Raw genomic sequence first — 25,398 nt, forward strand, 5'->3', positions numbered from 1 at the left:
TTGGGATTGGGATTGGATGCAGGAGAAGTTGGATTGGGGTTGGGGTTGGGGTTGGATGGAAGAGAATTTGGGTTGGGATTGGGGTTGGATTTGGGGTTGGGGTGGGGTTGGGGTTGGATGGAAGAGAGTTTGGGTTGGGATTGGGGTTGAGATTGGGATTGGGATTGAGGCTGGATGGAAAAGAATTTGAATTTGGGGTTGGGGTTGGGGTTGGATGGAAGAGAATTTGGATTTGGATTTGGGGTTGGGATTGGGATGGGGATTGAGGCTGGATGGAAGAGGATTTGGATTTGGATTTGGGGTTAAGGTTGGGGTTGGATGGAGGAGAATTGGGATTGGGATGGGGATTGGCATTGGGATTGGATGGAAGAGAATTTGGATTTGGATTTGGGGTTGGGATAGGGGTTGGATGGAAGAGAATTGGGGTTGGGGTTGGATTTGGTGTTGGAGTAGGGATTGGATGGAAGAGAATTTGACTTGGGATAAGGGTTGGGATTGAGATGGGGATTGGGGCTGGATGGAAGAGGATTTGGATTTGGGGTTGGGGTTGGATGGAAGAGAATTTGGGTTGGGATTGGGGTTGGGGTTGGGGATTGGGATTGGGATTGGGTTTGAATGGAAGAGAATTTGGATTTGGATTGGGATTTGGATTCTGATTTGGATTTGGGGTTGAAGTTGGGGTTGGATGGAAGAGAATTTGGATTGGGGTTGGGGTTGGGGTTGGGGTTGGGGTTGGGGTTGGGGTTGGGGTTGGGGTTGGATGGAAGAGAATTTGGATTGAGATTGGGATTTGGATTGGGATTTGGGGTTGGGGTTGGTGTTGAGATTGGGATTGGGATTGGGGTTGGATAGAAGAGAATTTGGTTTGGGATTGGGATTGGGATTTGGATTTGGGGTTGGGATTGGGATTGGGATTGGGGTTGGAAGAGAATTTAGATTGGGATTTGGATTGGGATTTGGATTTGGATTTGGGATTGAGGTTGGGGTTGGGATTGGGAATGGATGGAAGAGAATTTGGATCGGGATGGGATTGGGATGGAGCGGGATTAGGTTGGGATGGGATTGGGGTAGGATTGGGATTGGGATTGGATGGAAGAGAAGTTGGATTGAGATGGGATTGGGATTGGGATTGGGGTTTGGATTGGGATTGGGATTGGATGAAGAGAAATTGGATTGAGATGGGATTGGGATTGGGATTGGGATTGGGATTGGGATTGGGAATGGATGGAAAAGAAGTTGGATTGAGATGGGATTTGGATTGGGATTGGGATTGGGATTGGGATTGGATGGAAGAGAAGTTGGATTGAGATGGGATTGGGATTGGGATTGGGATTGGGATTGGATGGAAGAGAAGTTGGATTGAGATGGGATTGGGATTGGGATTGGGATTGGGATCAGCTCCGAGTCCCTTTTCCCTGTCCCATCCGTTTTTCCCACCTCATTCCCGGGGTGAATCCCCCAATTCCCACCCGGAAGAGCCAAATCCCGACCCTTTAGGACCAAATCCCAACAATCCCCCGCTCCAACCCGGAATTCCGTTATCCCAAATCCGCCACATCCCAGGACCCTCCCCAGTTAATCCCTCCAAGCTTTTCCCAGGGAATTCCAGGGAATTTCAGGGGATTCAATCCGGGAGCGGGATCTGGAGGGGAAGGCGGGGCGGTTCCGGCATTCCCGGTGTTTTTCCCGGTGTTTTTCCCAGATTTCCAGTCCTGCCTGATCTGCATCGCCCGGAGGCTGCCGCGCCCGGCCCCGGCCCCGGCCGAGTCCTTCGTCACCAAGCAGGACACCACAGGTGCATCCCAAACATTCCCGGGAATTCCTTCCCTTTCCCACCCCCAGATCCCACAAAACTCCCTCGGGATGGATCCTGAGTGTCCTGATCCCAAAATCCCGGAATGGTTTGGGATGGGATCCCCGGAGCTTCAATCCCATCCCGTTCCAATCCCAAATCCCACAAAACTCCCTCGGGATGGATCCTGAGCGTCCTGGATCCCAAAATCCCGGAATGGTTTGGGATGGGATCCCCGGAGCTTCAATCCCAAATTCCATAAAATTCCCTCGGGATGGATCCTGAGCATCCTGATCCCAAAATCCCAGAATGGTTTGGGGTGGGATCCCCGGAGCTTCAATCCCAAATTCCATAAAATTCCCTCGGGATGGATCCTGAGCATCCTGATCCCAAAATCCCGGAATGGTTTGGGATGGGATCCCCGGAGCTTCAATCCCATCCCGTTCCAACCCCAAATTCCAGGTGGATCCAACCTTTCCTTGGACAATCCCAGGGATTCGCTGGGAATTCCAGCCTGGCTGGGAATTCCTTCCCAAATTCCTCCCCTTTCCCAGGGAATTTTTTCCATTCCCAGCCTGGGACTGGATCCATCCCCATCCCGACTCTTTTCTGGGAAGGAATTTTAGGAATTCCCTGGGAATCTCTGGGGATCTCCCTTTGCTTTCCCACCCCCAAATCCCACAAAACTCCCTCGGGACGGATCCTGAGCGTCCTGGATCCCAAAATCCTGGAATGGTTTGGGATGGGACCCCCGGAGCTTCAATCCCAAATTCCACAAAACTCCCTCGGGACGGATCCTGAGCGTCCTGGATCCCAAAATCCCGGAATGGTTTGGGATGGGATCCCCGGAGCTTCAATCCCATCCCGTTCCAATCCCAAATCCCACAAAACTCCCTCGGGATGGATCCTGAGCGTCCTGGATCCCAAAATCCCGGAATGGTTTGGGATGGGATCCCCGGAGCTTCAATCCCATCCCAATCCATCCCCAAATCCCACAAAACTCCCTCGGGATGGATCCTGAGTATCCTGGATCCCAAAATCCCGGAATGGTTTGGGATGGGATCCCCGGAGCTTCAATCCCAAATTCCACAAAAATCCCTCGGGATGGATCCTGAGCATTCTGATCCCAAAATCCTGGAATGGTTTGGGATGGGACCCCCGGAGCTTCAATCCCATCCCGTTCCAACCCCAAATTCCAGGTGGATCCAACCTTTCCTTGGACACTCCCAGGGATTCTCTGGGAATTCCAGCCTGGCTGGGAATTCCCAATCCCAAATTCCTCCCCTTTCCCAGGGAATTTTTTCCATTCCCAGCCTGGGACTGGATCCATCCCCATCCCGACTCTTTTCTGCGAAGGAATTTTAGGAATTCCCTGGGAATCTCTGGGGATCTCCCTTTGCTTTCCCACCCCCAAATCCCACAAAACTCCCTCGGGATGGATCCTGAGCGTCCTGGATCCCAAAATCCCGGAATGGTTTGGGATGGGATCCTTGGAGCTTCAATCCCATCCCGTTCCAATCCCAAATTCCACAAAACTCCCTCGGGATGGATCCTGAGCGTCCTGGATCCCAAAATCCCGGAATGGTTTGGGATGAGATCCCCGGAGCTTCAATCCCAAATTCCACAAAACTCCCTCGGGACGGATCCTGAGCGTCCTGGATCCCAAAATCCTGGAATGGTTTGGGATGGGATCCCCGGAGCTTCAATCCCATCCCAATCCATCCCCAAATCCCTCAGGATGGATCCTGAGCATCCTGGATCCCAAAATCCCGGAATGGTTTGGGATGGGATCCCCGGAGCTTCAATCCCATCCCATTCCCATTCCAAAATCCCACAAAACTCCCTCGGGACGGATCCTGAGCGTCCTGGATCCCAAAATCCCGGAATGGTTTGGGATGGGACCCCCGGAGCTTCAATCCCATCCCGTTCCAACCCCAAATTCCAGGTGGATCCAACCTTTCCTTGGACACTCCCAGGGATTCTCTGGGAATTCCAGCCCAGCTGGGAATTCCTTCCCAAATTCCTCCCCTTTCCCAGGGAATTTTTTCCATTCCCAGCCTGGGACCGGATCCATCCCCATCCCGACTCTTTTCTGGGAAGGAATTTTAGGAATTCCCTGGGAATCTCTGGGGATCTCCCTTCGCTTTCCCACCCCCAAATCCCACAAAACTCCCTCGGGATGGATCCTGAGCGTCCTGGATCCCAAAATCCCGGAATGGTTTGGGATGGGATCCTTGGAGCTTCAATCCCATCCCGTTCCAATCCCAAATTCCACAAAACTCCCTCGGGATGGATCCTGAGCGTCCTGGATCCCAAAATCCCGGAATGGTTTGGGATGGGACCCCCGGAGCTTCAATCCCATCCCATTGCAATCCCAAATTCCACAAAAATCCCTCGGGACGGATCCTGAGCGTCCTGGATCCCAAAATCCCGGAATGGTTTGGGATGGGATCCCCGGAGCTTCAATCCCAAATTCCATAAAATTCCCTCGGGATGGATCCTGAGCATCCTGGATCCCAAAATCCCGGAATGGTTTGGGATGGGATCCCCGGAGCTTCAATCCCAAATTCCACAAAACTCCCTCGGGATGGATCCTGAGCGTCCTGATCCCAAAATCCCGGAATGGTTTGGGATGGGATCCCCGGAGCTTCAATCCCATCCCGTTCCAATCCCAAATTCCAGGTGGATCCAACCTTTCCTTGGACACTCCCAGGGATTCTCTGGGAATTCCAGCCTGGCTGGGAATTCCTTCCCAAATTCCTCCCCTTTCCCAGGGAATTTTTTCCATTCCCAGCCTGGGACTGGATCCATCCCCATCCCGACTCTTTTCTGGGAAGGAATTTTAGGAATTCCCTGGGAATTTCTGGGGATCTCCCTTCGCTTTCCCACCCCCAAATCCCACAAAACTCCCTCGGGACGGATCCTGAGCGTCCTGGATCCCAAAATCCTGGAATGGTTTGGGATGGGATCCCCGGAGCTTCAATCCTAAATTCCATAAAATTCCCTCGGGATGGATCCTGAGCGTCCTGGATCCCAAAATCCCGGAATGGTTTGGGATGGGATCCCCGGAGCTTCAATCCCAAATTCCACAGAACTCCCTTGGGATGGATCCTGAGCGTCCTGGATCCCAAAATCCCGGAATGGTTTGGGATGGGATCCCTGGAGCTTCAATCCCATCCCGTTCCAATCCCAAATTCCACAAAACTCCCTCGGGATGGATCCTGTGCATCCTGATCCCAAAATCCCGGAATGGTTTGGGATGGGACCCCTGGAGCTTCAATCCCATCCCAATCCATCCCCAAATCCCACAAAACTCCCTCGGGATGGATCCTGAGCGTCCTGGATCCCAAAATCCCGGAATGGTTTGGGATGGGACCCCCGGAGCTTCAATCCCATCCCGTTCCAACCCCAAATTCCAGGTGGATCCAACCTTTCCTTGGACACTCCCAGGGATTCTCTGGGAATTCCAGCCTGGCTGGGAATTCCCAATCCCAAATTCCTCCCCTTTCCCAGGGAATTTTCTCTATTCCCAGCCTGGCATTGGCTCCATCCCCATCCCAGCTCCCCTTTGGGAAGGAATTTTGGGAATTCCCAAGGAATTTTGGGGATCTCCCTTTGCATTCCCACCCCCAAACCCCACAAAATCCCCTCTTGCCGCTGCATTTCGACCCGCCCTCCATCCGGAGAACCCCGGAACGCTTCGGGATGAAACTCCCGAAAAAAAAAACCCTGAAAATTCCTTTTTTTCCACTCCGTTTTCCCAGGAAAAATCATCTCCATCGACACCAGCTCGCTGCGCGCCGCCGGCCGCACGGGCTGGGAGGATTTGGTGCGGAAATGCATCTACGCCTTCTTCCAGCCCCAGGGCCGCGAGCCCTCCTACGCCAAGCAGCTCTTCCAGGAAGGTACCGCCCCCTTTTCCCCTCGGGAATCTCATCCCGGAAAAATTTTGGGGAAAAAATCCCCGGATTTGGGGCGTTTTTTCCCCGCCCGACGCGGCTCGGGAGGCGGAGGACAAAATGGCGGCGCGGTTTTGGCGGGATTTGGGGTTTTTTTTTTTGGGTTTGATTTTATTTTTGGGAGGTGGCGAGGGTAAGATTTGTTTGTTGTGGGCGGTGGTGAAGGTTTTGGGAATGCTGAGGGATTTTGGTCGGGTTTTTCCGTGTTTTTTCGTGGAATTCAGTGGTTTTATCCTCCTCAGGGCTGAGCGACGGCTCTGTGCTGATCATCCCTGGGTCCTGTTGGGAATTTTTGGGATTGATTTCCATTGGATTGGGGTTTTTGGGATTTTCTCTGGATTTTAAATGATTTTTCCAGGATTTTCCTGGAATTTTGGTGTTTTTCCCCTCACTGATGACCCCAGCCCCACCCTCAACCCCTCATCCCCCTCACGCAGAGCGACGGCTCCGTGCTGATCCTCCCTGGGTCCTTTTGGGAATTTTTGGGATTGATTTCCATTGGATTGGGGTTTCTGGGATTGGATTGAGATTTTCTCAGGATTTTTCCCAGGATTTTTCCGGAATTTTCTTGGAATTCCAGGTTTTTCCCCTCAGTGAAAATCCTGGAACTGCCTTGAGCCCCTCACTGGGTTCATGCTGAGCGAAGACTCCAGGCTGATCCTCCCTGGGTCCTGTTGGAAATTTTTGGGATTGATTTCCATTGGATTGGGGTTTTTGGGATTTTCTCACGATTTTTTCAGGATTTACTCAGGATTTTCCCAGGATTTTCATAGATTTCCAGGTTTTTCCCCTCACTGATGACCCCAGCCCCACCCTCAACCCCTCATCCCCCTCACGCTGAGCGACGGCTCCGTGCTGACCATCCCTGGGTCCTGTTGGGAATTTTTGGGATTGATTTCCATTGGATTGGGGTTTTTGGGATTTTCTCAGGATTTTCTCAGGATATTCCCAGGATTTTCTTGGAATTCCAGGTTTTTCCCCTCAGTGAAAATCTCAGCACTGCCTTGAGCCCCTCACTGGGTTCACGCTGAGCGAAGATTCCATGCTGATCCTCCCTGGGTCTTTTGGGAGTTTTTGGGATTGATTTCCATTGGATTGGGATTTTTGGGATTTTCTCTGGATTTTAAATGATTTTTTCCAGGATTTTCCAGGAATTCAGGTGGTTTTCCCCTCACTGATGACCCCAGCTCCACCCTCAGTCCCTCATCCCCCTCACGCTGAGCGATGGCTCCGTGCTGATCCTCCCTGGGTCTTTTGGGAATTTTTGGGATTGATTTCCATTAGATTGGGATTTTTGGGATTTTCTTGGGATTTTCCATTATTTTTTTGGGATTTTCCTGGAATTCCGGTGTTTTTCCCCTCAGTGATGACCCCAGCCCTACCCTCAACCCCTCATCCCACTCACAGTCAGTGACGGCTCCGTGCTGATCCTCCCTGGGTCCTGTTGGGAATTTTTGGGATTGATTTCCATTAGATTTGGATTTTTGGGATTTTCTTGTGATTTTCTCAGCATTTTTCTGGGATTTTCCTGGAATTCTGGTGTTTTTCCCATCAGTGATGACCCCAGCTCCACCCTCAGCCCCTCATCCCCGTCACACCAAGCGATGGCTCCGTGCCGGATCTCCCTTTATCCTATTGTGATTTTTCGGATTTTCACGGGATTTTCTCGGGGTTTTTTGGAAATTTCCCCCATTTTCCCCTGGAATTCCGTGTTTTTCCCGGCAGTGATGACGCGGGGCACGGCCTTCAGCCCCTCGTACCGCTTCACGCTGAGCGACGGCTCCGTGCTGATCCTCCCTGTGCCCTTTTGGGAATTTCTGGGATTGATTTCCATTGGATTGGGATTTTTGTTTTTTTCTCAGATTTTTCCATGATTTTTCTGGGATTTTCCTGGAATTCCGGTGTTTTTCCCCTCAGTGATGACCCCAGCCCCACCCTCAACCCCTCATCCCCCTCACAGTCAGTGACGGCTCCGTGCTGATCCTCCCTGTGCCCTTTTGGGAATTTCTGGGATTGATTTCCATTGGATTGGGGTTTTTAGGATTAGATTGGGATTTTCTCAGGATTTTCCCCCCAATTTTCCCAGGATTTTCCTGGAATTCAGGTGTTTTTCCCCTCACTGATGACCCCAGCTCCACCCTCAGTCCCTCATCCCCCTCACGCTGAGCGACGGCTCCGTGCTGATCCTCCCTGGGTCCTGTTGGGAATTTTTGGGATTGATTTCCATTAGATTGGGATTTCTGGGATTTTCTCAGGATTTTCCATGATTTTTCTGGGATTTTCCTGGAATTCAGGTGTTTTTCCCCTCAGTGATGACCCCAGCTCCACCCTCAGCCCCTTATCCCCCTCACGCAGCTCCGTGCCGGATCTCCCTTTATCCTATTGTGATTTTTCTGATTTTCACGGGATTTTCTCGGGGTTTTTTGGGATTTCCCCCCATTTTCCCCTGGAATTCCGTGTTTTTCCCGGCAGTGATGACGCGGGGCACGGCCTTCAGCCCCTCGTACCGCTTCACGCTGAGCGACGGCTCCGTGCTGACCCTCCCTGTGCCCTGTTGGGGTTTTGGGATCAGATTTCCACTGGATTGGGGATTTTGGGTTTGGATTGGGATTTCATTGAGGTTTTCTCAGATTTTTCCATGATTTTTCTGGGATTTTCGTGCAATTCCGGTGTTTTTCCCTTCAGTGATGACCCCATCTCCACCCTCAGTCCCTCATCCCCCTCACACCAAGCGATGGCTCCGTGTCGGATCTCCCTTTATCCTATTGTGATTTTTCTGATTTTCACGGGATTTTCTCGGGGTTTTTTGGGAATTTCCCCCCATTTTCCCCTGGAATTCCGTGTTTTTCCCGGCAGTGATGACGCGGGGCACGGCCTTCAGCCCCTCGTACCGCTTCACGCTGAGCGACGGCTCCGTGCTGATCCTCCCTGTGCCCTGTTGGGAATTTTTGGGATTGATTTCCATTGGATTGGGGATTTTGGGTTTGGATTGGGATTTCATTGAGGTTTTCTCAGATTTTTCCATGATTTTTCTGGGATTTTCCTGGAATTCAGGTGGTTTTCCCTTCAGTGATGACCCCAGCTCCACCCTCAGCCCCTCATCCCCCTCACAGTGAGCGACGGCTCCGTGCTGATCCTCCCTGGGTCCTGTTGGGAATTTTTGGGATTGATTTCCTTTGGATTGGGATTTTTTTGGGATTTTCTCAGCATTTTTCTGGGATTTTCCTGGAATTCAGGTGTTTTTCCCCTCAGTGATGACCCCAGCCCCACCCTTACCCCCTCATCCCCTTCATCCCCCTCACGCCGGCTCTGTGCCGGATCTCCCTTTATCCCATCGCCATTTTTCGGATTTTAATGTGATTTTCTCGGGGTTTTTTGGGATTTCCCCCATTTTCCCCTGGAATTCCGTGTTTTTCCCGGCAGTGATGACGCGGGGCACGGCCTTCAGCCCCTCGTACCGCTTCACGCTGAGCGACGGCTCCGTGCTGAGCGCCCACACCAAGTGCAAGCTCTGCTACCCCTCCAGCCCGGAGCTGCAGCCCTTCATCATGGGCGTCCACGTCATCGACAGGTGCGGCAATTCCCGGCGAATTCCACGGAATTCCCGCGGGATTCCAGGGAATTCCATCCATCCCCGCCGAATCCCGGGGAATTCCGCGGAATTCCGGCCGGGAGCGGCGCCGGGAATCACCCGCGTGGGGCAGGGATGAAGCGCCGGGCGTTGATCCCGCTCTGGGTTTTTCCAGATTTGTGGGGGTGTGTTTTTTCCCAGTTTTTTTTTTTCCTGCCCTCGGAGCAGAATTTGGGAATTCAGAACCTGGAGAAAGGGTGGAATTACCAGAATTTCCAAGCGGGGAATTTTTGGGATTCAAAACCACCAAAAACCGGGAAACAAAACGATTTTTCCATGTTCTTCCCCCTGCAGGGATCATGGAATTCTGTCCCAAAAGAGTCGGAATATCCAGAATTCCAAGTGGGGAATTTTTGGGATTCAAAACCACCAAAAACCGGGAAACAAAAAGATTTTTCCGTGTTTTTCCCCCCTCAGGGATCACGGAACTCTGTCCCAAAAGAGTCGGATTTCCAAGCGGGGAATTTTAGGGATTCAAAACCACCAAAAACCGGGAAACAAAATGATTTTTCCGTGTTTTTCCCCTGGCAGGGATCACGGAATTCTGTCCCAAAAGAGTCAGAATATCCAGAATTCCAAGCGGGGAATTTCTGGGATTCAAAACCACCAAAAACCGGGAAACAAAACGCTTTTTCCATGTTTTTCGCTGGCAGGGATCACGGAATTCTGTCCCAAAAGAGTCGGAATAACCAGAATTCCAAGCGGGGAATTTTAGAGATTCAAAACCACCAAAAATCGGGAAACAAAACGCTTTTTCCATGTTTTTCCCCTGGCAGGGATCACGGAATTCTGTCCCAAAAGAGTCGGAATAACCAGAATTCCAAGCGGGGAATTTTAGGGATTCAAAACCACCAAAAACCGGGAAACAAAATGATTTTTCCATGTTTTTCCCCCCGCAGGGATCACGGAATTCTGTCCCAAAAGAGTCGGAATATCCAGAATTCCAAGCGGGGAATTTTAGGGATTCAAAACCACCAAAAACCGGGAAACAAAAAGATTTTTCCATGTTCTTCCCCCTGCAGGGATCATGGAATTCTGTCCCAAAAGAGTCAGAATTCCAAGTGGAGAATTTTAGGGATTCAAAACCACCAAAAAAACCGGGAAACAAAACGCTTTTTCCATGTTTTTCCCCCGGCAGGGATCCTGGAATTTTGTCCCAAAAGAGTCGGAATATCCAGAATTCCAAGCGGGGAATTTTAGGGATTCAAAACCACCAAAAAAAACAGGAAACAAAACGCTTTTTCCATGTTTTTCCCCCCGCAGGGATCACGGAATTCTGCCCCAAAAGAGTCGGAATAACCAGAATTCCAAGCGGGGAATTTTTAGGGATTCAAAACCACCAAAAACCAGGAAACAAAACAATTTTTCCATGTTTTTCCCCCCTGGCAGGGATCACGGAATTCTGTCCCCGCCGGACGCCGCCGCCGCGGGCGCGGCCGTTCCGAGGGCGGCGCACCCCACCGTTCCCGGCGGGAATTTCGGGAACGCGCCGGGATCCAACGTTGCCTTAAGCCAAATCCCCGGCGGCTCCCGGCCCTCGCCGCCGGCGCCGCGGGGCCGCGCTCCGGCCGGGAATCCCATGGCTCCGGCGCCGGGCGGGAATTGCCGAGCGTTCCCGGAGGCGGCGGCCGGGCGCCCGAGCAGGGGCGAGCCGCACGATCCCAAGGAGAGCGAGGCGCCGCGGGAAAAGGAGAAAACGCCGGAGCCGGGAATTCCGGCGGGAGGAATTCCGGCGGGAGGATGCGACGGCGGCGGCGGCGGCGACGGCGGGAAGCGGCCGCGCGGCACCAGCCACCGGTTGGTGCAGCTGCTGGCCAGCACGGCCGAGGCGCAGCTGCGGCAGCGCGCCGACGGCGTCGCCGGCAACGGCGCCGCGCCGGCGCCGCACGGCTCGCTGACCGAGCGGCACAAAATCCTGCACCGGCTGCTGCGCCAGGGCGGCCCCGCCGAGGCGGACGGGGAGAAGGCGGAAAACGCCGGGAACGGCGCCGGGAACGGCAGCGGGAACGGCGCCGGGAACGGCGGCGAGGCCGAGAGGAGGAAGGAATCCAAGGATCACCAACTGCTCCGCTACCTCCTGGATAAGGACGAGAAGGAAACGCCGGCGGCGAATCCGGCGCCGAATCCGACGGCGATTCCGACGGCGATTCCGACGGCAAATCCGACGGCGAATCCGACGGCGATTCCGACGGCGAATCCAACAGCAAATCCGACGGCAAATCCAATGGCACATCCAACAGCAAATCCAATGGCAAATCCAACAGCAAATCCGACGGCGATTCCGACAGCAAATCCAACGGCAAATCCAATGGCACATCCAACAGCAAATCCAACGGTGATTCCAATGGCAAACCCAACGGCGATTCCGACGGTGATTCCGACGGCGATTCCGACGGACGACGTCAAGGTGAAGGCGGAGAAGGGCGAAGGGGCTGAGCCGGCTCCGGCCGCGATTCCCAAAATTCCCGACGAGCTCAAGGCGGAGGCGGCGCAGGTGGGCGGGGCGGGGTCCTCCCGGAGTTTGCCGGGATTGGGATTCGGGTTTGCCGCGGAATTGTGGGAATTCCGGAATGGCTTCGGGTGGGATTGGTGGGGTTTCGGTCCAATCCCGCTCCGATCCCAAAATTCCGGGATTTTCTTGGACGTTCCCAGGGATTTTTTTGGGGAATTTTTCCAGATTTTTTCTTCCAATTCCCATGGAATTGTGGAATGTTTCGGGTGGGATTTGTGGAGCTTCGATCCCATCCCGCTCCAATCCCAAGATTCCAGGACTTTCTTGGATGTTCCCAAGGTTTTTTTGGGAATTCTCCGGATTTTGTCCCCCATTCCCATGGAATTCTGGAATTCCGGAATATTTCGGGTGGGATTTGTGGAGCTTCCGTCCAATCCCACTCCAATCCCAAAATTCCAAGACTTTTTTAGACATTCCCAAGGATTTCTGGGAATTTTACTGGATTTTTTTTTCCCATTCCCATGGAATCCTGGAATTCCAGAATGGTTTTGGGGAGGATTTTTGGAGTTTTGGTCCCATCCCGCTCCAATCCCAAAATTCCAAGAGCTTTTTAGACATTCCCAAGGATTTTCTGGGAATTTTACTGGATTTTCCTCCCCATTTTCATGGAATTCTGGAATTCTGGAATGTTTCGGGTGGGATTTGTGGAGTTTTGATCCCATCCCGCTCCAATCCCAAAATTCCAAGATCTTTTTAGACATTCCCAAGGATTTTCTGGGAATTTCCCCAGATTTTTCTTCCCATTCCCATCAAATCCTGGAGATCCATCTTGAGGTGCTCCAAGATTTCCTTGGATGTTCCCAAGGATTTTCTGGGAATTTTCCCGGATTTTTCCTCCCCATTTTCATGGAATTCTGGAATTCCGGAATGTTTTGGGTGGGATTTGTGGAATTTTGATCCCATTTCCGTGGAATTCCGTGAATTTGGGATCTGATTCCAGGATTTTTTCCCTATTTTCCCTGGGAAATTCTTTGGGAATTCTGGGAATTTGGGATCTGGTTCATTCCAGACTTTTTCCTGTTTGATCCCAAGATTTTTCCCACCTTATTCCAGACTTTTTCCCAGTTTATTTTGGGATTTTTCCCATCTGATCCCAGAATTTTTCTTGTTTCATTCTGGGATTTTTCCCAGTTAATCCCAGAATTTTTCCCAGTTTCTTTTGGGATTTTTCCCAGTTAATCCCGGATATTTTCCGAGTTTATTTCAGAATTTTTCCTGGTTGATCCCAAGATTTTTCTCACCTTATTCCAGAATTTTTCCCAGTTAATCCCAGATTATTTTCCCACTTTCTTTTGGGATTTTTCCCAGTTAATCCCAGATTTTTCCCCAGTTTCTGATGGGATATTTTGCAGTTAATCACGGATTTTTCCAGTTAATCCCAAAAGTTTTCCCAGCTCATCCCAGAAGTTTTCCCAGTTTATTCCAGGATTTTCCCGGTTGATCCCAGAATTTTTCTGAGTTTATTTTGGATTTTTTTCCACCTGATTCCAGAATTTTTCCCAGTTTATTTCGGGATTTTTCCCAGTTAATCCCAGACTTTTTCCCTGTTTATTCCAGGATTTTCCCAAATAATCCCAGAATTTTTCCCAGTTAATCCCAGAATTTTTCCCAGTTTCTTTTGGGATTTTTCCCAGTTCATCCCAGATTTTTTCCCAGTTCTTTTTGGGATTTTCCCCAGTTCCTTTTGGGATTTTTCCCAGTTTATCCCAGATTTTTTCCCAGTTCTTTTTGGGATTTTCCTCAGTTTCTTTTGGGATTTTTCCCAGTTTCTTTTGCGATTTTTCTCAGTTAATCCCAGATATTTCCCAGTTAATCCCAGACTTTTTCCCTGTTTATTCCAGGATTTTCCCAAATAATCCCAGAATTTTTCCCAGTTTATTCCAGAATTTTCCCCAGTTTCTTTTGGGATTTTTCCCAGTTAATCCCAGATTTTTTCCCAGTTCTTTTTGGGATTTTTCCCAGTTCCTTTTGGGATTTTTCCCAGTTTCTTTTGGGATTTTTCCCAGTTTATTCCAGAATTTTCCCCAGTTTATTTTGGGATTTTTCCCAGTTAATCCCAGATTTTTCCCCAGTTCCTTTTGGGATTTTTCCCAGTTAATCCCAGATTTTTTCCCAGTTCTTTTTGGGATTTTCCCCAGTTCCTTTTGGGATTTTTCCCAGTTTATCCCAGATTTTTTCCCAGTTCTTTTTGGGATTTTTCCCAGTTAATCCCAGATTTTTCCCCAGTTCCTTTTGGGATTTTCCCAGTTAATCCCAGATTTTTTCCCAGTTCTTTTTGGGATTTTCCCCAGTTCCTTTTGGGATTTTCCCAGTTCATCCCAGATTTTTTCCCAGTTCTTTTTGGGATTTCCCCCAGTTAATCCCAGATTTTTTTCCCAGTTCCTTTTGGGATTTTTCCCAGTTAATCCCAGACTTTTTCCCTGTTTATTCCAGGATTTTCCCAAATAATCCCAGAATTTTTCCCAGTTAATCCCAGGATTTTTCCCAGTTTCTTTTGGGATTTTTCCCAGTTTCTTCCAGAATTTTTCCCAGTTTATTTTGGAATTTTTCCCAGTTAATCCCAGATTTTTCCCAGTTTATTCCAGAATTTTCCCCAGTTTATTTTGGGATTTTTCCCAGTTAATCCCAGATTTTTTCCCAGTTCTTTTTGGGATTTTCCTCAGTTCCTTTTGGGATTTTTCTCAGTTAATCCCAGACTTTTTCCCTGTTTATTCCAGGATTTTCCCAAATAATCCCAGAATTTTTCCCAGTTTCTTTTGGGATTTTTCCCAGTTTATTCCAGAATTTTCCCCAGTTTCTTTTGGGATTTTTCCCAGTTAATCCCAGATTTTTTTCCAGTTAATCCCAGAATTTTTCCCAGTTCCTTTTGGGATTTTTCCCAGTTAATCCCAGATTTTTTTCCCAGTTCTTTTTGGGATTTTCCCCAGTTTCTTTTGGGATTTTCCCCAGTTTATTCCAGAATTTTTCCCAGTTCCTTTTGGGATTTTTCCCAGTTTATTCCCGGATTTTTCCCCAGTTCCTTTTGGGATTTTCCCCAGTTAATCCCAGATTTTTTCCCAGTTTCTTTTGGGATTTTTCCCAGTTGATTCCCGGATTTTTGGCCCTCTTTGATCCCGAATTTTCCCTCTTTTCCCGCAGTTCTCGGCCGAGCTGGAGCAGCTGGAGCAGCTCCTGCCCCCCCTGGAGAAAGCGGCGCCCGGGAGCGACGCCGGAATTCCGGGAATTCCGGGAATTCCGGGAATTCCGGGAATGTCGGGAATGTCGGCAGTGACCCCCCTGCAGCCCAGCAGAGCCCCCACAGGTACGGAAATGCCAGGAATTCGGGAACATCCCGGAAAATGGGAAAAATCCCAAAATTTTATGGAAATTCGGAGCAATTTAATAAAAAATATTCCTAAAAATTCTGGGAAATTCAGTGAAATTACAGAAAAATTCCGGAAAATTCCGGGAAACTTAAAAAAAAAATTAAAATTCCAGAAAATTTCTGGGGAAATGCCATGAATTTACAGAAAATTTCTGGAAAATTCTGGGAAACTTTTTAAAAAAGTCTACAAATTTCTGGAAATGCTGAGAAATTTTTAAAGAAAATTTTGGAAAATTCAAAAAAATTGCAGGAAATTCCAGGAAACTTTAAAAATGAAAATTCCAACAATTCCTGGAAATTCTGAGAAATAAAAAAAAAAACAATTCCAGAAAATTCTGGGAAATTCCATTAAATTACTGGAAAATTGTCGGAAACTAAAAAAAAAAATGTCCAAAATTTTCTGGAAATTCTGAGGAATTAAGAAAAAATTTCCAGAAAATTTCTTGAAAATTTCATGAAATTACAAAAAAATTCTGGAAAATTCCGGGAAACTTAAAAAAAAAAAAAATTCCAGAAAATTTCTGGGAAATTCCATTGAGTTACAGAAAATTTCTGGAAATTCTGAGAAATAAAAAATAAAACTCAAACAAAATCTGGAAAATTCAATGAAATTACAGTAAAGTTCTGGGAAACTAAAAAAAAAAATTCCAGAAAATTTCTGGGAAATTCCAGGAAATTCCATAAAATTCCCTCGAATTTTGGAAATTTCTGGAAAAGTCAGGAAAATTTAAAAAAAATTCCAGAAAATTCTGGGAAATTCTGGGGGGGGGGGAAAAAAACCTTTAAAAATAAAAGGAAAATTCTGTGGGAAAAAAATAATCCCGGAATTCCAGAAAATTCCAGAAAAATTCATGAAATTCCAGAAAATTCTTGAAAAATTCCAGGAAAATTATGTGAAATTCCAGGAAAATTGTGAGAAATTAAAAAAAAAAATGGCTGAAAAATTCCGGGGAAAATTCAGTGAAATTTTCAAAAATTCTGGAAAATTTTTTAGGAAAAAAGGCTGGAAAAATACCAGGAAAAATCTGGGATAAAAAGAAATCTGGAAAATTTGAGAAATTCCCAGAAAAATTATGGAAAAATTTCAGAAAAATGAAAAATTAAAAAAAAAACCACAAAGAAAAGAAAAAAAACCCAGAAAATTTTGCGGGGAAAAAATTCCAGAAATTTCCTGAATTTCCTGAAATTTCTGGGAAAATTCCAGAAAATTCCGGGGGGGGGGGGGGAGCAGGGGGGGAAAATCCAAAAAAAATTCCCTAAAAGTCCCAAAAAATCCTGAAAAATTTGCACAAAAATCCCACAAAATCCCCAAAATTCCCCAAAAAGTCTTAAAAATTCCCAACAATCCCAGATATTCCCAAAATAATCCCAAAATTCCCGGAAAATCCCAAAAACTCCCCAAAATTTTCCCCAAATTTCCCCCAAAATTCAAAAAAAATTCCCAAAAATCCTGAAAAACCCAAAAAAAATCTCCCAAAAATTCAAAACCATAAAAAAATTCTCCAAAATTCCTTCAAAATTCTCTAAAGTTTTTAAAAAGTCCCAGAAAACAAAAAAAAAATCCCTAAAAATTCCCCAAGATATTTTAAAAAATCAAAAAAATTCCTCAAAAAATCCCAAAAAGTTGTCCAAAAATCCCTAAAAAAATTCCCCAAAAATCCCCATAAATTCCCAAATTTCCCCAAAATCCAATAAAATTCCCAAAAATTCCCAAAAACCAAAAAAATGCGCCAAAATAATCCCCCAAAATTCCAAAATTCCTCAAAAACATCCCAAATTCCCTCAAAATCCCCCATAATTTTCCAGAATTTCCAAAAAAATTCCCCAAAATGCCCAAAAATCCCCAAAATTTCCCCAAATATTCCCCAAAAATTCTCCAAAAATTCCTAAAAATTCTCTAAAAATTCCCTAAAAGTCTCAAAAATTCCAAAATTCCTTTTCAAAAATTCCCAAAAATGTTCCCAAAATTCCAAGAAAATGCCTAAGAATTTTGAAGAAACCTGGAAAATTCTCTAAAAATCCTTGAAAATTGCTCAAAATTCCTTTAAAAAAATCCCAAAAATTTGCCAAAAAATTCCCAAAAAATTCAAAAAATACCCAAAAAATCCCCCAAAATCCCAAAATTCCTCAAAAAATCCCCAAAATTCCTCAAAAAATCCCCAAAATTCCCCAAAACTCCCTGAAAATTCTCTAAAATGCCCCAAGAATTCCCCAAAATACCCAAAAAAATCCCCAAAAATTCCTAAAAATCTCTAAAAATTCCCTAAAAATCTCAAAATTTCAAAAAATTCCTTTCCAAAAATCCCCCAAAATTCCCAAATTTTCCCAAAAATTCCCTCCAAAACTCCCAAAATTTCAAGAAAATTCCTTAAAATTTTTTAAAATCCTGAAAAGTTTTCTTCAAATCCTGAATAATTGCTCCAAAAAAATCCTGAAAAATTCCCTAAAAACTCCTTTTAAAAAATCCCAAAAATTTGCCCAAAAATTCCCAAATTTCCCATAAATTCCCAAAAAAAGTTCCCAAAATTTTACGAAAATTCCTAAGAATTTTTAAATATCCTAAAGAATTCTCTTAAAATCTTGAAACATTGCTTAAAAATCCTTTCAAAAATCCCCAAAAATCCCAAAATTCCCCGAAAATTCTCTAAAATGCCCAAAGAATTCCCCAAAATGCCCAAAAAAATCCCCAAAAATTTCTAAAAATCTCAAAAATTCAAAAAATTCCTTTCCAAAAATTCCCCCCAAAATTCCCAAAATTTCAAGAAAATTCCTTAAAATTTTTTAAAATCCTAAAAAGTTTTCTTCAAATCCTGAATAATTGCTCCAAAAAAATCCTGAAAAATTCCCTTAAAAATCCTTTTAAAAAAATCCCAAAAATTTGCCCAAAAATTCCCAAATTTCCCCCAAAAATTCCCGAAAAAGTTCCCAAAATTTTACGAAAATTCCTAAGAATTTTTAAATATCCTAAAGAATTCTCTTAAAATCTTGAAACATTGCTTAAAAATCCTTTCAAAAATCCCCCTAAAAAGTCCCCAAAAATCCCCAAATTCCCCCAAACTCCCCAAATTCCCAAAAATTCCCCAAAATGCCCCAAGAATTCCCCAAAATGCCCAAAAAAATCCCCAAAAATTCCTAAAAATCCCTAAAAATTCCCTTCCACAAATCCCCCAAAATTCCCAATTTTTTCCAAAAATTCCCCCCAAAATTCCCAAAATTTCAAGAAAATTCCTAAAAATTTTTTTAAATCCTGAAAAGTTTTCTACAAATCCTGAAAAATTCCCTAAAAAATCCTTTGAAAAAATCCCAAAAATTTGCCCAAAAATTCCCAAATTGCCCAAAAATTCCCAAAAAAGTTCCCCAAAATTTTACGAAAATTCCTAAGAATTTTTAAATATCCTAAAGAATTCTCTTAAAATCTTGAAACATTGCTTAAAAATCCTTTAAAAAATCCCCCTAAAAAGTCCCCAAAAATCCCCAAATTCCCCCAAACTCCCCAAATTCCTAAAAATTCCCCAAAATGCCCCAAGAATTCCTCAAAATGCCCAAAAAAATCCCCAAAAATTCCTAAAAATCTCTAAAAATTCCCTAAAAATCTCAAAATTTCAAAAAATTCCTTTCCACAAATCCCCCAAAATTCCCAAATTTTCCCAAAAATTCCCCCCAAAACTCCCAAAATTTCAAGAAAATTCCTTAAAATTTTTTTAAATCCTAAAAAGTTTTCTACAAATCCTGAATAATTGCTCCAAAAAAATCCTGAAAAATTCCCTAAAAACTCCTTTTAAAAAAATCCCAAAAATTTGCCCAAAAATTCCCAAATTTCCCAAAAATTCCCGAAAAAGTTCCCAACATTTTAAGAAAATTCCTAAGAATTTTTAAATATCCTAAAGAATTCTCTTAAAATCTTGAAAAATTGCTTAAAAATCCTTTTAAAAATCCCAAAAATTCCCCAAATTCCCAAATTTTCCGTGTTTTTTCCGCAGCCGCGGAGCCGCCGCCCCTCGGGGCCGTTCCGGAGGCGCCGCCGCGCCCCAAGGCCGAGCCGTGAGTGCCCGAATTCCCAAAAATCCCAACATTCCCAACATTCCCAACATTCCCAACATTCCCCAGGGTTCTGCCCAAAATTCCCCAAATTTTTGGGCAAAAATTCCCGAGGTTTTCTCTCAAAATTCCCCTGGGTTTTCCTGAAAGTCCCCAAAATTCCGGAGGGCTTTTCCCGAAATTTTCCCAAAATATCCCCAGGTTATTCCCAAAATATCCCCAGGTTATTCCCAAAATTCCGGAGGGTTTTTCCCAAAATTCCGGAGGGTTTTTCCCAAATTTTCCCCAAAATTTCTGAGGGGTTTTTATAAAATTTCCTGAAATTCCTGAGATGTTTTTCCCAAAATTTTCCCATAATTCCCCAGGCTATTCCCAAAATTCCCCAGGGTTTTCCCAAAATTCATGAGGGGTTTTTATAAAATTCCCCAAAATTCCTGACTCTTTTCCCAAAATTCTGGAGGGGTTTTCCCAAAATTCCCCAGGCTATTCTCAAAATTCCTGAAGGGTTTTCCCAAAATTCCTGAGGGGTTTTCCCAAAATTCCAAAAGCTATTCCCAACATTCCCCAGGGTTCTGCCCAAAATTCCCATTTTTTTTTCCTGGCTGTGAATTGGGGAATTCCCGTTGTTTTTCCAGGTGTGAATTCCCGTTTTCCCAGCACAAATTCCCATTTTTCCAGGGGGGAGTTCTGGAATTCCCATTTCCAAGCACAAATTCCCATTTTTCTGTGTGTGAATTCCGGAATTCCCGTTGTTTTTCCAGCTGTGAATTCGGGGAATTCCCATTGTTTTTCCGGCTGGGAATTCCGGAATTCACGTTGATTTTCCGGCTGGGAATTCCCATTTCCCATGTGCCCATTCGAATTTTTCCGGTTGGGAATTCCGGAATTCCCGTTTTTTTTCCTTCTGGGAATGGGGAATTCCCATTGTTTTTCCAGCTGGGAATCCGGAATTCCCATTCTTTTCCCTCCTGGAATTCCACATTCCCATTGTTTTCCCTCTGTGAATTCCCGTTCTTTTCCCTCTGGGAATTCCGCACTCCCGTTGTTTTTCCCAACTGTGAATTCCCGGGATTTTTCCCTCCGGGAATTCCGCACTCCGGCTGTTTTCCCAGCTGTGAATTCCTGTTGTTTTCCCCCCTGGAATTCCTGGGATTTTTCCCTCCTGGAATTCCGCACTCCGGCTGTTTTCCCACCTGGAATTCCTGGGATTTTTCCCTCTGGGAATTCCGCACTCCCGTTGTTTTCCCGGCTGTGAATTCCCGGGATTTTTCCCTCCTGGAATTCCGCACTCCGGCTGTTTTCCCGGCTGTGAATTCCCGGGATTTTTCCCTCCTGGAATTCCGCACTCCGGCTGTTTTCCCGGCTGTGAATTCCCGGGATTTTTCCCTCCTGGAATTCCGCATTCCCGGGATTTTCTCGGCTGTGAATTCCCGGGATTTTTCCCTCCTGGAATTCGGCATTCCCGTTGTTTTCCCGGCTGTGAATTCCCGGGATTTTTCCCTCCTGGAATTCCGCATTCCCGGGATTTTCTCGGCTGTGAATTCCCGTAGTTTTCCCTCCTGGAATTCCGCATTCCCGTTGTTTTCCCAGCTGTGAATTCCCGTTCTTTTCCCTCTGGGAATTCCGCACTCCGGCTGTTTTCCCGGCTGTGAATTCCCATTGTTTTTCCCGGCTGTGAATTCCTGTTCTTTTCCCACCGGGAATTCCGCACTCCCGTTGTTTTCCCTCCGTGAATCCGGCATTCCCGTTGTTTTCCCGGCTGTGAATTCCCGGGATTTTTCCCTCCTGGAATTCCGCACTCCGGCTGTTTTCCCGGCTGTGAATTCCCGGGATTTTTCCCACTGGGAATTCCGCATTCCCGTTGTTTTCCCGGCTGTGAATTCCCGTTCTTTTCCCTCTGGGAATTCCGCACTCCGGCTGTTTTTCCCGGCTGTGAATTCCCGGGATTTTTCCCTCTGGGAATTCCGCACTCCGGCTGTTTTTCCCGGCTGTGAATTCCCATTCTTTTCCCTCCTGGAATTCCCGTTGTTTTTCCCGGCTGTGAATTCCTGTAGTTTTCCCTCCTGGAATTCCCGTTGTTTTTCCCACCTGGAATTCCCGGGATTTTTCCCTCCTGGAATTCAGCATTCCCGGGATTTCTCGGCAGGCTGGAGGAGCCGCCGGGGCCGGGCGAGGAGCGAGCGCTGCTGGAGCAGCTCCTGGCGCTGCTCAGCGGCCGCGACGACACCGAGCTGGCCGAGCTCGACCGCGCCCTCGGCATCGACAAACTGCTCCAGGTGACACCGAAAAAACGGGAAAAAATCCCGGAAAACACCGGGAATACGGGGAAAAAAACCGGGCGAAAATCAGGGAAAAAATGGGGAGAAACGGGGGAAATTGGGAAAAGGAGATTGCGGAGCGGGAGGGACGGCGCCGAGCTGGCCGAGCTCGACCGCGCCCTCGGCATCGACAAACTGCTCCAGGTGACGGGGAAAAAACGGGAAAAAATCCAGGAAAAAACCGGGAATAAAGGGAAAAAAACCGGGTGAAAATCGGGGAAAAAATGGGGGAGAAACGGGGGAAAAATGGAGAAAATTGGAGGGGAAATGGGGGAAAGGTGGGGGAGAAATGGGGGAAAAAGGGGGAAAGTAGGGGAGAAAATGAGGAAAGAATCGGGAAAAAGGGGAAAAAATCCACAGAGAAATTGGGAATAAATGGGAAAAAAACCAGGGGAAAATCGGGGAAAAAATGGGAAAATTCGGATTAAAAATGGAGAAAATCGGAGGGAAAATGGGGGAAAAATGGGGAAAAAAAGGGGAAAAGTAGGGGAGATAATGAGGAAAAAATGGGAAAAAATCAGGGGGGAAATTGGGAATAAATGGGAAAAAAACCAGGGGAAAATCGGGGAAAAAATGGGAAAATTCGGATTAAAAATGGGGAAAAATGGGGAAAAAAAGGGGAAAAGTAGGGGAGAAAATGAGGAAAAAATCGGGAAAAATGGGAAAAAGGGGAAAAAATCCACAGAGAAATTGGGAATAAATGGGAAAAAAAACGGGGAAAACTGGGAGAAAATTGGGGAAAAAATGGGGGAAAATCGACGTAAAAATGGAGAAAATCAGAGGGAAAATGGGGGAGAAATGGGGAAAAGAATTGGGAAAAAAACAGGGAAAAAGGAGAAAAGGGGAAAAGGGCAAAAAAATTTGGAATAAATGGGAAAAAAAAATCAGGGAAAAATAGGGAAAAAATGGGGAAGAAACGGGGGAAAAATGGAGAAAATTGGAGGGGAAATGGGGAAAAGATGGGGGAGAAATGGGGGAAAAAGGGGAAAAGTAGGGGAGAAAGTGAGGAAAAAATGGGAAAAAGGGGAAAAAATCAGGGGAGAAATTGGGAATAAATGGGAGAAAAATCGGGTGAAAATCGGGGAAAAAATGGGAAAATTCGGATTGAAAATGGAGAAAATCGGAGGAAAATTGGGGGAAAAATGGGGAAAAAAAGGGGAAAAGTAGGGGAGAAAATGAGGAAAAAATTGGGAAAAATGGGAAAAAGGGGAAAAAAATCCACTGAAAAATTTGGAATGAATGGGAAAAAAGGGAGAAAATTGGGGAAAAAATGGGGGAAAATCGACGTAAAAATGGAGAAAATCAGAGGGAAGATGGGGGAGAAATGGGGAAAAAATTGGGAAAAAACAGGGAAAAAGGAGAAAAGGGGAAAAGGGCAAAAAAATTTGGAATAAATGGGAAAAAAACGGGAAAATCAGGGAAAAAATGGGGAGAAACGGGGGAAAATTGGAGTAAAAATGCAGAAAATCGGAGGGAAAATGGGGAAAAGGTGGGGGAGAAATGGGGGAAAAAAGGGGGAAAAGTAGGGGAGAAATTGAGGGAAAAGTGGGAAAAAATCAGGGAATAAATGGGAAAAAAACGGGGGGAAAATTGGGGAAAAAATGGGAAAAGTAGGAATAAAAATGGAGAAAATCAGAGGGAAAATGGGGAAAAATGGGGGGAAAAAAGGGGAAAAGTAGGGGAGAAAATGAGGAAAAAATCGGGAAAAATGGGAAAAAATCCACTGAGAAATTTGGAATAAATGGGAAAAAAAAGTGAGAAAATTGGGGGGGAAATGGGGAAAAAACGGGGGGAAAATGGGGAAATTTGGAGTAAAAATGGAGAAAATCGGAGGGAAAATGGGGGAAAAATGGAGGAGAAATGGGGGAAAAAAGGGAAAAGTAGGGGAGAAAATGAGGAAAAAATGGGGGAAAAAACAAGGAAAATGGGAAAAAAACACCAAGAAAAATGGGGGAAAAAACAAGGAAAATGGGAAAAAACCACCAAGAAAAATGCGGGAAAATCCAAGAAAAATTGGAGAAGATGGAGAAAAACAGGAGAAAAATCAGGGGAAAAAAATGGGGAAAAACAGGGAAAAAAAGGGAAAATTGGGAAAAATCCGGGAAATTGGGGAAAAAACAAGAAGAAATGGGGAAAAGATGGAGAAAAACAGGAGGAAAATTGGGGGGAAAAAAGGAGAAAAACAGGAAAAATGGGGGAAAATGGGGAAATACAGGGAAAAATGGAGAAAATGGGGGGGAAAAGGGGAAAAAATGGGAAAAATCAGGGGGGAAATTGGGGTAAAAATGGAGAAAATTGGAGGGGAAATGGCAGAGAAGTGGGGAAAAAATGGGGGAAAAAAACAAGAAATGGGGAAAAATGGGAAAAGTAGGAAAAAAATTGGGAGTAAATGGGAAAAAATTGGGGGAAAATTGGGGAAAAAAACAGGGAAAATCGGAGGGAAAATGGAGAAAATCGGAGGGAAAATGGCGGAAAAATCAGGGAAAAATGGAGAAAAGATGGGGAAGAAATGGGGAAAAAATTGGGAAAAAAACAAGAGGAAATGGGGAAAAAATGGAGAAAAGAGGGAGAAAAATGAGGGGTGGGAATGGGAAAAAATGGGGAAAAAAGGGGAAAAAAATGGGATTGGGATTTGAAAGAGAATTTGGGATCCAAAGAGAATTTGGGATTGGGATCCAAAGGGATTTTGGGTTTGGGAAGGGAATTTGGGATGGGATTCCAAAGGGATTTTGGGATCAAAAGAGAATTTGGGATCCAAGGAGATTTTGGGATTGGGATCCAAAGGGATTTTGGGATTCAAGAGATTTTGGGATCAAAAGAGAATTTGGGATCCAAGAAGATTTTGGGATTGGGTTCCAAAGGGATTTTGGGTTGGGAAGGGAATTTGGGATGGGATTCCAAAGGGATTTTGGGATCCAAATTTGATTTTGGGATCCAAATTTGATTTTGGGATCCAAAGAGAATTTGGGATGGGATTCCAAAGGGATTTTGGGTTTGGGAAGGGAATTTGGGATGGGATTCCAAAGGGATTTTGGGATTCAAGGAGATTTTGGGATCCAAGGAGATTTTGGGATCCAAAGGGATTTTGGGACTGAAGCAATTTTGGGATGGGATTTCAGGGATTTTGGGATCCAAAGGGATTTTGGGATCGGGGTCCAAAGAGATTTTGGGATTGGGATTCCAAAAGAATTTTGGAACCGAAGGGATTTTGGGATGAGATTCCAAAGGGATTTTGGGATCCAAGCTGATTTTGGGATGGGATTTCAAAGAGAATTTGGGATCAAAAGAGAATTTGGGATTGGGCTCCAAAGGGATTTTGGGACCTGAAGGAATTTTGGGATGGGATCCCAAAGAGATTTGGGGATCCAAGGAGATTTTGGGATTGGGATCCAAAGGGATTTTGGGATCTGAAGGAATTTTGGAATCCAGGGTGATTTTGGGATTGGGATTTGAAAGAGAATTTGGGATCAAAAGAGAATTTGGGCTTGGACTCCAAAGGGATTTTGGGATTCAAGGAGATTTTGGGATGGACTCCAAAGGGATTTTGGGATTCAAGGAGATTTTGGGATTGGGATTTTGAAGAGAATTTGGAATTGGGCTGGGAAGGGATTTTAGGATGGGATTCCAAAGGGATTTTGGACTCGGAGGAGATTTTGGGATTGGGCTCCAAGAATTTGGGCTCCAATGGGATTTTTGGGATCCAGAGGGATTTGGGGACCGAAGGAATTTTGGGATGGGATTTCAGAGAGATTTTGGGACACAAGGAGATTTTGGGATTGGGCTC

At 45.8% G+C, this 25,398-nt stretch overlaps 1 protein-coding gene across 1 annotated transcript in view; it reads left to right on the forward strand.

Moving 5' to 3' along the window:
- NCOA1 (nuclear receptor coactivator 1) overlaps window positions 1-25,398 on the forward strand; it is an 80,474-nt gene that overhangs the window by 26,167 nt on the left and 28,909 nt on the right. Inside the window, exons 8-14 of the mRNA XM_085577292.1 lie at window positions 1,703-1,795; window positions 5,557-5,697; window positions 9,175-9,322; window positions 10,772-11,876; window positions 15,033-15,195; window positions 19,239-19,299; window positions 21,443-21,572. Of these exons, the coding sequence (XP_085433418.1) occupies window positions 1,703-1,795; window positions 5,557-5,697; window positions 9,175-9,322; window positions 10,772-11,876; window positions 15,033-15,195; window positions 19,239-19,299; window positions 21,443-21,572 (1,841 nt within the window). The remainder of the gene's footprint in view (window positions 1-1,702; window positions 1,796-5,556; window positions 5,698-9,174; window positions 9,323-10,771; window positions 11,877-15,032; window positions 15,196-19,238; window positions 19,300-21,442; window positions 21,573-25,398) is intronic.

The sequence above is a fragment of the Lonchura striata genome, chromosome 3 (genome assembly GCF_050655825.1).
Source record: "Lonchura striata isolate lonStrDom1 chromosome 3, ASM5065582v1, whole genome shotgun sequence".
NCBI lineage: Eukaryota > Metazoa > Chordata > Aves > Passeriformes > Estrildidae > Lonchura > Lonchura striata.